The sequence below is a fragment of the Marmota marmota genome, unplaced genomic scaffold, assembly GCF_001458135.2.
Source record: "Marmota marmota marmota unplaced genomic scaffold, marMar, whole genome shotgun sequence".
Lineage (NCBI taxonomy): Eukaryota > Metazoa > Chordata > Mammalia > Rodentia > Sciuridae > Marmota > Marmota marmota.
In genome coordinates this window covers 5,567,506-5,582,024 of record NW_026000103.1, presented here as the reverse complement: position 1 = coordinate 5,582,024, position 14,519 = coordinate 5,567,506, and the positions used below count along the sequence as shown (strand labels likewise).

Below are 14,519 nucleotides of genomic sequence, written 5' to 3'. Positions count from 1 at the left end.
GGAAAAAAAAAAAAAAAAGAGTATCAGAGACTCAGTATATTGCAGTCAGAGTTTGGATAGAAATCTGTTAGTCAGGCCATAAATTTAGTTTTTGTGGGTAATCTTTTAAACACCAAGTAGAAATGCTTAAGGCCATATTTCATTTAGACCACAGTTTTATTCGTGAGGAACAAAGAAAACTCTGCTGGATTCTCTCCTTGGTTAACACTAAGTAAATGTTAAGGGACATGAAATTAAAGTATTTTGCATTTTTCTCACAGCAGTTCCCCAGAAAACATGACATGCACTCAGGTTGGTTTTATTGTTTGTTCTTACCTTTCTACAACATGATTGAAACACAGTTCGGCTTGCATGGGCCGCTGCAGGTTCTTGAGGCAGCATCCTTTAAGTAACTGCACTAAGCACTCGTCATCTACAGAGTAGTCGCTAAAGTCTTAAAACAAACAAGAATCATAAACAAAAGAAGAACTGCTTTTTTTTTTTTTTTTTTTTGGTGGTGGTGGTGCTGAGGATCGAAACTTGAGCCTCATATATGCTAAGCAAGTGTTCTATCACTGAGCTACACCTCCAGCCCCAAAATACTTTTTAAATTAAGAGGAAACCAAAAAGTTATTAGGTTTCAGACAGATCATTCAAAAATTAAAAAAAAAAAAAATGCTTTTAGCATTTGTTGTGCCTCACTAAATACCACCATGAAAATATTTTAAATCAAGAGAACATTGAATTTACAACATTGGTACACCATTTTATTTAGGGGTTCACTCTATCCACTTAAAATTTTGCTTCAGGTGGTCACACTCTAAATTTTGTGACTTTAGTTACAACCACAGGAAATGTAAACTCTAAATAAAGAGCTTTATTAATTCTGTAAAAGGTAAAACCAGGAGGAACAAGAAAGCTGTTGTTTTGGCTTCTAACTGTGTTGGCTTCGATGCAGGAGAGGATAGCACTTCCATATGGAGAAGCAGATGGCCTTGCACCCATTAAAAATTCAGGAAGTAGAACACCCTCTCCAGATCATTATGTTTACAACTTATCAATTCTCCCAGGTTATGTTCTTTTGGGGGGAAATTATGTTGTAAAATTAGACAAAACTGTTCTGAATTACATGAAAGACACCAAAAATCCCCACAAACTTCTGAATGCTTGAAGATAATGCATAGGATTTTCTTTCACCGCTTTTTCTTTTTGCAAATGACTGCTTCTACAGCTAAAGTCAAATGCATATTAAACAGAATGAAACTATACTGTGTGTGACATCATTTGACAAGGTAGCCCACTCCAGATTTACCACTTTTGAAGGTTTCTTTTGTTTTGTTTTTTGTTTGTAAGTGATATGTAACTAAGAAGTCACTCCAAGACAGACTGCTAATTTACACATTTCAGACTGTGACAACAGAGGGGAGGGGTAGGAAAGAGAAATAATGAGGCCCTGGGAGTCCCTCATATTGAAATTATGCTTTCAGTACAAACCTCAGAAATCACCAGTGACACATGTTGGTGCTTTAGTTAGTAAACTCCATGTCTATGGGAGGTTAAGAATGCCATTTAGCCAACTAGAAGGTGATCACTTTGTTTCTAGGTGCTGAAAACAGCTGAGATTCACCTCTAACTTTCAAGTGCTGATAGGTCATTCATTAAGAAAACCACCAATACCAACACCACACATTACCTTTCCTATTATTTACTTAGGACAATTTTTTCCTATTAAAAAAAAAAAATCTATCCAGGCTTCTAATCATGGATGTTTGTTGAAATATATATATATATTCAAAAAGCAATGGGAAAATTAATAAAAAGTAGTCAGACTGTTTGAACAAAGTTTGTTCAAAAGCCCAAATGGCTTTTATGGAAGTATATCTCATGAAATCTCTCTTTTTTTTTTTTCTTTTTGAAGTTGTAGATGGACAGATGCCTTTATTTGTTTATTTTTATGTGGTGCTAAGGACCGAACCCAGTGCCTCACACAGGCTAGGCAAGTGCTGTGCCACTGAGCTACAGCCTCAGTTCCTGAAATCTCATTTTTTTAAAGGTGAACTTTCATATATTTCATTTGAATTTCAAAATGATACAAGGTTATGCTAATTTCTACCTCAAAAGAGGTAAAAATTTCTTTCTGAAATTATTTCACATTAAAAATAATAAATATTGGGGCTGGGGTTATAGCTTAGTGGTTGAGCACTTGCCTCGCATATGTGAAGCACTGGGTTTGATCCTCAGCACCTCAGATATTTAAAAAAAAAAAAAAAAGTAAAGATCACCTTACACCCATTAGAATGGCTACTACTAAGAAAAGAAAAAGTAGAAAACATGAAGTGTTGGTGAGGATAAGGAGAAACTGGAATCTTTATGTGCCACTGATAGGAATATAAGATGACACAGCCACGAAAGAAAACGCTACACTGGTGCTATGGTTTGAATGTCCTCTACAACCCACAGTGAATTTAATAGTCACTGTGATGGTATTGGGAGGTGGGAACTTTAAGAGGGTCGGTCAGTCTGTCTGTCAGTCTCTCTCACTCTCTCTCCATGTGATGCCCTCTGCCATGATATGGTACAACATGAAGCCCCTCACCAGATGGCAGAAACTTGATATTGAACTTCCTAGCCTGCAGAACTATGAAAAAAAATTTTTTTTTCTTTGTGAACCACCCAATTTGGTATTCTTTTATAGCAGCAGAAAATAGACTAAAATAGGCAGTTCCTCACAAAATTAAAGGTAGAAATGCTAATTGCTAATTTAAGGCTAATTCCTGCCTTAAAAAGGAAGGAAATTGGGCTGGGGTTGTGACTCAGTGATAGAGCACTTACCTACCATGTGTTGAGGCACTGGGTTTAATTCCCAGCACCACATTTAAAAAAAAAAAAAACTAAATAAACAAAAGGAAGGAAATATGGCACATGCCACAACATGAACGAACATTAAAATATTACACAAATGAAATAATGCAGTCACAAAAAGACAACTACTTATATGATACCATTTTATATGTGGTATCGAGAGTGGTCAAACTCAGTAACAGAAGGAAGAATGGTTGCTGCCTTGGGATAGAAAAAACGGAGGAATAAGCAGTTGGTTTTTTATAGGTATGGAAAAGTTCTAGAGGTTGTTCGCACAATGATATGAATATACTTTAATCTCCTGAAATGTATACTTAAAAAGAACTAAGATTTTATTTTATATGTTTTTACTCACAATTAAAAATAGTTTTTAAAAAGATAATTGTTAAAAAAAAAAAAAGTTAGGACTCTAGAAAAACATACAAAGTCTGAAAAGTGCATGCAGCAAGTCTATAGTCAGCACTTTATAAATATTCAAAGTACAAACTTTGAATTCCTCTTTTGTCCCCAGTTCTGAAGTCTTCTCATCTGCTTATTTCCCTGGTACTTAGAAATCCAGAAATCCAAAAGGAATTCCTTTTGATGAACACCTCAGCACTTTGGCTATCCTACTTAAGCTCCAGCTCAAGAAGGGATTAAACTGTTTTAACTTTTTTGTGAAAGAGGGCAAGAAGAAGCAAGAGAAAGGAACCCTGTGTTTCTTTTCTAAACATGCTGTCTTTAACATGGTGAAAGCAGTGTAACACTCCTCATCAACAGACGAGCTCTACATGCGACTGCAGTGGGATAGGATATTCCATGCCCCAGTCTCCCCAAGACCATGGGTCTATATTTCCAAGATGGCTTTTGGTATGGGGAAGGTGGCCGGGAGGTCTTGTGGCCCCAGAACATCATTCTTCTCTTTGTTCTAACTGACTCTATAGCTACCTTATCTGAAACTTTGACCTTCTTAGTAGATAAGTCATTTCATTCAACTCTCATTCTTTTTTATTTCTTCTATTGATGGAAATATAAAGCTAGAATTATTATAAATGGGGAAAGCAGTCTAAATGTCCCAATGAACCCCATTTACCAACACTTAAGACATTTATTATTTATTAAATTAAAAGATAAAAAAACTCCAGACTAGAATACATCTAGATACCTATGTTTGTAACTCTAAAAATAAGGTCAAGATGGAATACCAAAAATTCTACATTAATTGTACAATCATAGCAAAAATATAGGTGACTTTTTCCACCTATACCTAAGAAGTTTAATTATGTGTTTAAAAGAATAATTGTAAAGAGAAATCTCATTAAAAAGTTCAGCCTCGGGCTGGGGATGTGGCTCAGGCGGTAGCGCGCTCGCCTGGCATGTGTGTGGCCCGGGTTCAATCCTCAGCACCACATACAAAACAAAGATGTTGTGTCCGCCAAATACTAAAAAATAAATATTAAAATTGTCTCTCTCTCTCCCTCTCTCTCACTCTCTCTTTAAAAAAAAAAAAAAAAAAAAGTCCTCATCCCTGCAGCCCTCTTCAATAACTCAATGCCCACTGTGGGGAGCTTACTGAATATGAGCTAGGGCTCCTTGAGTGTCCATCTTTTTCCTGCTAAGAGAAATGAACAGGGTGTGGCGGCACACACCTATCATCACAGCTCCTCAGAAGGCTAAGGCAGGATTGCAAACTTGAGACCAGCCTGGACAACTTACTGAGACCCTGTCTCAAGATAAAAAAAATAAACAGGGCTGAGGAAGTAATTCAATCCCGGAGGAAGGGAGGGAGGGAGGGAAGAGTTAACTGTTACAGCCCTTCCCACAAACACATAATTCCTTAATTTCTATGCCCATTAAGCAGGTTTATCACCAGGAAAATTTCCATTTTACTTCTGTGGTTATAACATTCCAAAAGATAAGACCATAATTTTGGGATAATACCTAAGTGGTCTTGCATTGATAAGGAACACAATAGAGGGCTATCACTGATGGCACTGTCTAACAAAACATAAATCCTCTATTTAAAAAAACAGAATTATGGGCTGGGGATGTGGCTCAAGCGGTAGTGCACTTGCCTGGCATGTTCGGGGCGCTGGGTTCGATCCTCAGCACCACATACAAAATAAAATAAAAGATATTATGTCCACCGAAAACTAAAAAATAAATATTAAAAAATTCTTTTAAAAAAAACAGAATTATAGGGCTGGGGATGTGGCTTAAGTGGTAGCGCGCTCGCCTGGCATGCATGCGGCCCGGGTTCGATCCTCAGCACCACATACAAAACAAAGATGTTGTGTCCACCGATAACTAAAAAATAAATATTAAAATTCTCTCTCTCTCTCTCTCTCTCTCTCTCTCTCTCTCTCTCTCTCTCTCTCCTCTCTCACTCTCTCTTAAAAAAAAACAGAATTATAAATGTCAGAGCAAGAAAACTCTGGGCATCATTGGCCCAACAGTGCTCTCATTTCAAAAGAAATAGGTGTTTTTCCAGAGTCTGAGGGCTGCAGAGCTGGGGCCACAGACACCATATCTGATGCCCCTGTCATTCTGCCAGCTGCCTCTGGCAAACCTTAGTAAACCACTAACATCACCAAAGGTAATGAGTGAAAAATCAAATGGTGATAAGATCCGAACGTGAAAACAACGATTCCTCAAGTCTCCAGAAACACGCCAACCTGGAGAGCAATCAGGAGGCCTGGAAAGAGTCCCAGCTAAACCAGAAGGAAGAGCCCACATTCTTTGTGCTGCTTTTACATTGGAATGCCTGTCTTTCTCCCTTCATTTTTTTTTTAAACAGTTTTCTGATACAATTTACATGCTATACATCTTGTTCATGTGAAGTATATAATTCAATCGTTTTTAGTACATTTATATAATTGGGCAACTATCACAATTTTAGAACATTTTCACCCCCCTCCTCAATAAAATGCCGTACACTTTAGCTATCACACCCCACCCCAATTCCTCCATCCCTATCAACTATTAATCTGCTTTCAGTCTTTAACACTGGCCTCTGCTGGGCATGTCATATAAATGAAATCACATAAAAAATGGCCTTTTGTGATTGGCTTCTTTCATTCAGCCCAGTGTTTCCAAGGTTCCTCCTTGTTGCAACATGTCATTCCTCCCTTCATCTTAATTAAAAACACCCTGCAGCAAAAGCTGCTGTCCTCAAGCTGCACACAAATTGACGTGGACAAAGATGCAAGGGAAAAGGCAGGAGAACGGAAATGGAGCACAGAGAAAGATGACTACAGGTTTACTCTTCACACTTACTTTGATTTTGTAAAGCTGCCTCAGCCATTTCAACGGTTACCAAGAGATTTTCAGAAATGTCTTTTCTTTTACCCACTATTGAAAAACCATTCCAGACATACATCATTTCCTAATGAGGAAGAATGAAAAATCATTCCCAATTATGTGAGGTTATTCAACATCCCTCATGATCTCAAAAGTACATGCATGTATTTTGCCATGGTTGCTAGGGATCACAAGACAGTATTTAGGGATCATTTTCTTTAGCTTTCTTCATTTGGAATTTAGTGATATAATTTCCCTTGTTTTATGACACATCTTTTGCCTTTGTACTGGGAAGTAATTCAGTATATATACATTATGATTTTACTGAAAAAATAACTTCTTTGTTCAATAAATATTAAGTAACCATAAGTATTCATTTTTTAGAATATAAATATAAGTAAATAAAACATTTTTAAATGACACTATGAACAGTTCTGTTTAATATAATTTTTATTGTTACTTTAAAGGGAAATATTTTAAAATGTCTGCCAATTGTTTACATAAACTGTTTCCAAGCCTATCACTGAAAATAAACATTGAAATATTTCACTGGGCTCAGGTTCTTTTATACCATTAAAAATATGTGTTGGTCCAGTAGTGCAATCCAATATGCAAAAAGCACTCATTTAAGCCATATGGCTAAATGACAGCTCCTGAAAATGTAAATTAATGATTTCTCATTGCCTATTATATTCAATTGGCTAACAGATGAGAATTTTTTTTTTAGACCAAAAGCAAATTGCTTTTGCTTGAAAATATTTTACCAGTGTTCCTGATAGTACAGTTCATATTTTGAAGGGTATACAATAAGCAAAGTAATTAGTATCTTTTTTGAAATAAATAAAATTTAAAATATGATAGATATTACTTGAAAAGCCTCTTATCAGGGAAGCAACAGAAATGTAGAAGCCTCATTCAGGCAGAATGGTGGTGAGTTTATTTAATGACACTGAATGCTAAGATCACAGCACTCTGCCTTTCATTTTACATATTTTCTTACTGCTAACAGAGTAAGAGCTCAATTCAATAACTGAGAATATTTTTAAATTGATGATGATTTAAAAAATTTTTATTGATGGAATATTTTATCAGATGGAGGCAGGCTCAGCTCAGACATGATTACAGAGTGGCCACATCTTTGTCTTCCTTCATTACAGTCACAGAAGGAAACTGTCTGATGTTGGTGTTCTCTGGAACTGTTTTAAGTTTGGAACACTTGGGCCTTAGTGGTAGTTGCAAGCCAACTCCTATCTGATACCTGCAAGGGGTTGTAGAGATTCTGTAAGTCAATAACAGAACAAGAAACAACCCAATGAAAAGTTAAGGAAGGATGTAAACAACAATTCACAAAAGAAGAAATAAAAATGAATGAACCCACACACACCAGTTTCAATCCTCAGTACAAAAATTAAATAAGTAAAATGTTCTTAATGGTACAGCAGCCTGAGTTCAATCCCCAGTAATGCCAAAAAAAACTGCACGAACCCATAAAAACATGCTCAATGGCACCAAAAAGGAAATGCAAATCAAAAGAATAAAATATTGTTGGTAGTAATTTAAATTGGTACAGCTTTTTTTGGAGGGAAATATGGAAATATTTACCAAAATATTAAATGTGTATACCCTTCAACCAGGAATTCCATCTCTAGAAATCATTCTGAGGGAAGTACATATACATGTACAAAAAAAAGGATATTTGCTGTCATGTGTTGTATGTAGTAAAAACCAGAAAAACCTATAGAATAGTCAAAGGGAAATGGCTGAATAAAATCTAGAATAAAAAGGCAAATAGATTCAGGAACCCCCACGAGAGGGCTACAGATATCGACTTGCACTGAACAGCTTTCCTGTGTTGACTACCTTTGCAAAAACTAAACCCTCAAAAGAGTCATGGTAACTCAATATATTCAAATATATCTTTAAAGGAAGGTTTCATTAATTAAATTGAAATTGTGTTTTTCACAGAGGTCTTACCTAAAAGGCATAATAATTAGGAGTATGAGCTGGAGCAGGACTAAACAGTCACCACCCACTTGGCATTCTTGAGCACTGTAAGGATGGTTATTTCAAACTAACGTGTCATCTAAGTATGAAAGACACACTGACTTCCAAGAACTAGTAAAATATCTTCTGAACAAGTTTTTTCCATTACATGCTGAAATGGCAAAAGTTGGCATATACTGGGTTAAACAAAATACATTCTTAAAATTAATTTCAGGCTTCTTTTTACGTTTTAAATAAGCTATTAGAAAAGGTATGATTAGATTAGTGGCTCACATTCTATTTCAATTCAGTTTCAATGAAGTCAACTTTCCCTTCTCTCTGCCTAAACTTTCTTATCTATAAAATGGGGCTAACAAGACCACATTCGTAGGTATTGTAAAAATTAAATTGATATGGTTCTCTAAAAAAAAAAAAAAAAATAGCCTTTATCATAATGCCTGGAGTATATCAACTAGTCAAAAAAAATCAGCTATAATTTTTATTATTTGTTAATAAATCACTTAGGTTTACCTTACAAAACAAAACAGTTTTTAAAACAGCTATCTTCCCAACCAAAGTTAACATTCTCCCTGATGCTCTGAGTAAACTATTTCTAGTATGCAAATAATAAATAAAATAAAAGCACAAACCAGGGCTGGCAGGACGAGCTTTACAGGGTCAGGCAAGGAGGGGGAGTAACGCCGAGCCTTCCTCACTGCAAACTTCTCAGTAGGGAGAGATTTACCAGCAATTCTCTGCTTCAAGCCATCCACCTGTCTGTGAAGATCCCCAACCCCAAAGAAAGGTCAGTAAACACACATTATTTACACCTGTGGTTTTCACATTGCACGGCACACAGCAGCAGCAGATGCTGGGAGCCTGTTTGAAATGCCAAATCTCAGGACCTTCCCTAGACCTACTAAATCAACAATTCCAGTGGTGGGACCAGCAATCAGGAGTCTGATGCACACTCAGCATGTACTCTGATGTACACTCAAGTGAGAATCACTGATTGACACATTTCTTCTAGTCAATTTAGCTAATAAACTACATATATCAAACACAGTCCAGGCAATGTAAACATAAAATTGACAATTCACATAAGAAAACAGGAAATAGTACAAGGTATTTCCTTACAGTGTGGATACCCACAGAGAGGGAACGGAGCATACACTGTTACTGTTCCTATTTGCAAGACTAACACAGATCTATAAAATAATGTAGCACAAGATAGCCACCAATTAAGGCAGACTTTGAGAAAATGTTTCCCAAGCATAGGTGATTTTGGAAATAATCAGTTTAAGATATACACCATATTTATAAACTTCCTCTCAAAATTCTAAAAACTTTCAATTATGAAATTCACAAGCAAATAAAAATGAAAGTAGGGTGAGAAGATTACATGTTCCTGAGGGCATTTTCTTATGCATAATTTTAAGAATATATCAAACAAGTTGTTGAGAAAAGAATTCAAGGAAATATCCAATTACATCACTGAAAGAGTAAGATGAAATAGGAAGGGGGAAATCCAGTATAATTGCACTAGCAAAGCCCCAGTTTAAATAAAAAAAAAAAAAGTTTTAAGACATAAATAAAACAATATGTTCTCAAAATTCCCTGTCACACAAGCATATATGCAAAATCCTATCAGAAGAATGGTATTTTGACTCTTGTAAATAAATTGTTTAGGGGTTCCCATCTAATAAATATGAAAGTGAATCATGAGGGAGCTCTAAGGAAAAAAGGCAAAAGATGTTCTAGTGTACTGGTTTATATATTCAGGGTCTTTGTTAAAGAATTAGTGTCTTGCCTACCTGAATAAAGTTACCACATTCTCATTGGTTGCCACCACATCTTCCTCAGGAAGCATACTCAAAATTGCAGCTTTCAAAAATACATATGTTGCCTTGAGAAGAAGAAAAGAGCTTGCTATAGTAACATCTTGAGGTACAAGAACTTTCTACCTAGAAAATCAGAAATGAACTACAAATCTTCCAGATATAATATTAAAAGGCATCAAAGAAACCAAAGGAAATAGAAGTTTTAAGTTGTCATTTCCAATCAAGAAAAACACTGACCAATTAATTTAGAGCATTTTCCTATTATATAACTATATCACTCATAGGTGAGAAAGTGGGCAAAATGAATGAAAGCTCACTGTCTCACTCCTCCCAACTTCTCACAAATTAATCCGAATTTATTTTAATTATTATGAAAAGCCTGGTCATCAGGGAACTGGAAAATCTACAAAAAAGTTATCAAGATTACAGTATTGATATTTAATAACTTTAAATATAATTGTAGTTCTTCTTAAAGAGTAAAATCTCTGTTAGAACTCTTTGGATGGCTTTCAAAGCGCATAATACTGACGATAGTGCTAAGTACTAGGTACTTAAGGCACATTCCCTCAATGTCAAACTGCTAAACAAACAATCCTAAGTAAAATTCATCCTGACATTTATAAGCAAATGAAAGCACTACACTTACCTTGGACCATTTACTCTCTTTGCAAAGCAGATCTGAATAGTAATATGCCTGCATCCAGTTTTGTTGGAATACATAAATCCACATTAGCTCCCAGTAACAGAGATGGTGAAACTGTTTCCATTCTTCTTGAACTGAAATGCATTTTCGAAATATCTCTTGTGCCTATAAGTCAATTGCATAAAGCTGATCATCCAGATATTAGACAAGAAGATAATAACCTAATGGAAAAATACATAAAACACTTTGTACAAAAAGAACAAAATTATCACTTATTAAACCACTCAATATGATAAATATGATTCTCTGCTTACATGCAATAATACAGTTAAGTTCTGTCTTTTCATGTAACTTTGTGAGGGACCCTGGCATTTTATAATGTGGGAGTGGGGAAGCACCTTTCCAGATATATAATACCTAAGACCTTTAAAAAGAAGACTGACAATAATAAAGGTAGAACTTCCAATGGACAAAACACACTATAAACACAGTCCCAGGCACTAGAAGACTGGGAGAAGACATGCCTGCTCACACCTGGCAAAAGGTTAACTAACCCCTTATCAGACATAAATTTTGTAAGATTCTTTAAGATTAGACTCAAAGGGAAAATGATGAAGATTGAAACAAGCAAACCAGAGAAAAAGATATACAAATTACATATATATAAAGAAATTTGTAAACTGGGCAATATAAACATAAAAATCAGATCTGTTATTTATCAATGATCACATTGGCAAAAATTTAGAAGATGGAAAATGTCTAGACTTGACAAAGAGCACTGGAAACAAGCATTCTCATATCTTTACGAGACTTCACGTTGTAAGAGCCTTTAAAAAAGGAGGACGTTTTGGCTAGATAGATCAAAATGTAAACATATTCCAATCTAGCCATTCTAATGATCAGAATCTGACTTAGGTCAATATACTTGTGCACAGAAATGAACATACAATGCTGCTGTCAACAGCATTATTTGTAGTGGACAAATATCTACCAACAGTAGACTTTAGTATAGTATATTCATCCCATAAAATGAAACCAAGCCATCAGAAAGAGTGAAGGAAATTTATATATACTGACCTGGAGAAAGATCCAAGATGTATTGTAAACAGGGAAAAAAAAAATCACAGAAAAATATACATGTTTGATCTCATTTGTGTGTGTATGCACATAAAAGGCTCCTCGCTCTTACATCTTCAGGGAACTTGTGAATAAGATCCTTTGATGAAGAGCCCATACACAATACAATGGAACTGCATCTTATATAGGTCCTACATTCCAAAAGTAATGTATACAATGCAGTAATTGATAACAATCAAAAATTTTTGAAAATGCCTCAGAGGGCTGGGGATGTGGCTCAAGCGGTAGCTCTTGGCATGCGGGCGGCCCGGGTTCAATCCTCAGCACCACATACAAACAAAGATGTTGTGTCCGCCAATAACTAAAAAATAAATATTAAAATTCTCTGTGTCTCTCTGTCTCTCTCTCTCTGTTTCTCTCTTAAAAAAAAAAGAAAAAGAAAAAGAAAATGCCTCAGACTACTCACCTGTTATTTTGTATATTCTACTCTGAACTGTCTCATGCATTTTATGTGTAAGGTTGCTCTCAGTAACCTACTATATATAATAGGATATATACACAAGTTAAAATGTTGGCCTTTTAATTAAAATGTCTTTTTCTTTGTTTTTAGCTAGTCCACATAGCTGGATTTACTTATGTAGAATGGCTGTGTGATGCAACTCTACCACACAGACAGCTCCCCCAAACAACTCCCACCAAAAAAGTTACCTCTTCAATATTCCCTTTCAGCAACTCGATTCGGGCATGATAAAACAACATGAGTGAGCCCTGTACAGAAAGGAAGAAAACACACTGTTCAACGGTCAATGCTGGCTGATTGATTATGGTTGAAATATACAACTGAAATACCAAACATACATTTGGAAACTGCTGGAGGAAGGGTGCAAGGAGACTCTCTGCTTCCCCAACATTCACTTCTCCTGTACCTAGAAATTCAACAGGAAAAACCTCAGTCTTCATGAAACATGACAGGTGTTTATAACTCTCTCTCCATATTTCACTAACATGTAGTAAAGACATATTCATGGAAAAATGAAAATGATTACTTTCTCATTTTTCACATCTGAGAAATAAAGACAAGTGTCATCTATGACTATTTTAGACAGCTCTGGGTCAGATGAATTCTTGAGAATAGAGGCAGCTATCTTAAATTCCTAATTTCCTAATTGGAATTTCTGCTTTCAATAGCAATATTAATTTATTTTAGTCAAAAAATTAACCTAACACAAAATAAATCTAAATATGATTAAATAGATTACTTTAATGAAGAAATTTTAGTTAAGAAAAAGAAAAATCTTCAATGAAAGAAAGGCGCCCACTCCCTGTCAAATGTCACTATGACAACGTCACTATTTTCCATCTTTACTCAAAAAAAAGCAAACAGCTTTGATATAAGGAGAGTAACTAAGATCAGAGTAGGGACGAAGAGCAGGAGAAGAAGATTAACATTTAACAGGGATGAGAGGTGGGAGGGAAAGGGAGAGAGAAGGGAAATTGCATGGAAATGGAAGGAGACCCTCAGGGTTATACAGTGGAGGGGGTAGAGAGAGAGGAGAGGAGGGGAGGGGGGATGGTAGAGGATGGGAAAGGCAGCGGAGCACAACAGACACTAGTATGGCAATATGTAAATCAATGGATGTGTAACTGATGTGATTCTGCAATCTGTGTATGGGGTGAAGGTGGGAGTTCATAACCCACTTGAATCAAAGTGTGGAATATGATATGTCAAGAAATTTGTAATGTTTTGAACAACCCACAATAAAAAATAAAAAATTTAAAAAAAAAAAGCAAACAGGCAGAAAGTACTAACTGATTTTTCTACATTTTTACTTATTCAGATTAAAGATAACCAACTTTCAATGAAGCATAATATAATCTACACCTTACCAAGTATGAGGGAGATGTAAGTGTGGAAAGCCAGGATGGTTAGGCAGCACAGTGAAGACCTCATGCTTCTTCCCGATGCACCTTCCCGAAGCTGCAGGAGGCCCAACTCCTATGTGAATCAATCATAATTGAAAGATTATAAATGAAAACTATCACATGTTAATTAATTTATTTCTGCCCTCCATGAAGGTGGGGTATTTTTTTAGAAGTTTAAAATAGTGGTAAAGCTCAACTAGAAACAAACTTCATATTTTGACTGGCATAACACAATCTCACGAATTCTTTTGTATTAAGTGATTTTAGCAAGAGAATAAGGCAGTGCTCACTTCATAAACATTGCTATATTTCTCTAATAAAAATATATACTTATGAAAACATACTGAGGATTCAAGTGCAAAGCACTCTGGTGAGTAGGTCTGCAAAGACCCTGCCATCAACTGAGGAAGACAGCACATGAAAACCTGAATGAATGAATGATTCTGAAAGTTAGGAATGCTTGAGCCTGTTGGGGGACTAATGGAAAGCTTTGTGGAATGGGTGGCATTTATTTCAAATCCAGTGAATGGAGAGGCTCTCCATTATTGGGAGGAAGCTCATTGTGGAAGATGTCTGAAAACGGAGACAAGCAGAAGCACAGAACCAGGAAAGCTCAGGGCCTGTTTAAGGAACAACTAACTGTTCAGTTCAGCATGAGTATTGAGATTATGGGGACCTTTAAGCCATGTTGGAGTCTGGACTTTATTCAAGAGGCGAACTTGGGGCTGAGGAAGTAGTTCAGTGGTAGAGCACTTGCCAGACTTGCATAAGACCCTGGAGTCAGTTCCAGTATCATAGGGAGGGAGGGGGAGAAGGTAACTGGGAGCTACTGAAGGAATAAGGTGGAAGATGAATGGTTAAGGAGTAGGATAAAAATGTACCGAGTCAAAATATATATATATATATATATATATATATATATATATATATAT

The 14,519-nt window shown here is 35.9% G+C and overlaps 1 protein-coding gene across 6 annotated transcripts in view; it reads right to left on the bottom strand.

Annotated features, from left to right (window-relative positions):
* The window catches only part of Ttc39b (tetratricopeptide repeat domain 39B), a 121,056-nt gene that overhangs the window by 8,032 nt on the left and 98,505 nt on the right, over positions 1 to 14,519 (bottom strand). For 4 of the 6 annotated variants that reach the window (XM_015502583.2, XM_048783935.1, XM_048783936.1 and 1 more), the window contains 8 exons: positions 13,552 to 13,660; positions 12,523 to 12,590; positions 12,373 to 12,432; positions 10,591 to 10,752; positions 9,918 to 10,009; positions 8,754 to 8,880; positions 6,097 to 6,205; positions 316 to 433 (listed from right to left, as the gene is read on the bottom strand). In XM_015502583.2, the coding sequence (XP_015358069.1) occupies positions 316 to 433; positions 6,097 to 6,205; positions 8,754 to 8,880; positions 9,918 to 10,009; positions 10,591 to 10,752; positions 12,373 to 12,432; positions 12,523 to 12,590; positions 13,552 to 13,660 (845 nt within the window). Of the gene's footprint in view, positions 1 to 315; positions 434 to 6,096; positions 6,206 to 6,552; positions 7,379 to 8,753; positions 8,881 to 9,917; positions 10,010 to 10,590; positions 10,753 to 12,372; positions 12,433 to 12,522; positions 12,591 to 13,551; positions 13,661 to 14,519 lie in introns of those variants that run through there. The other 2 variants (XM_048783939.1, XM_015502584.2) reach the window with 2 other exon arrangements.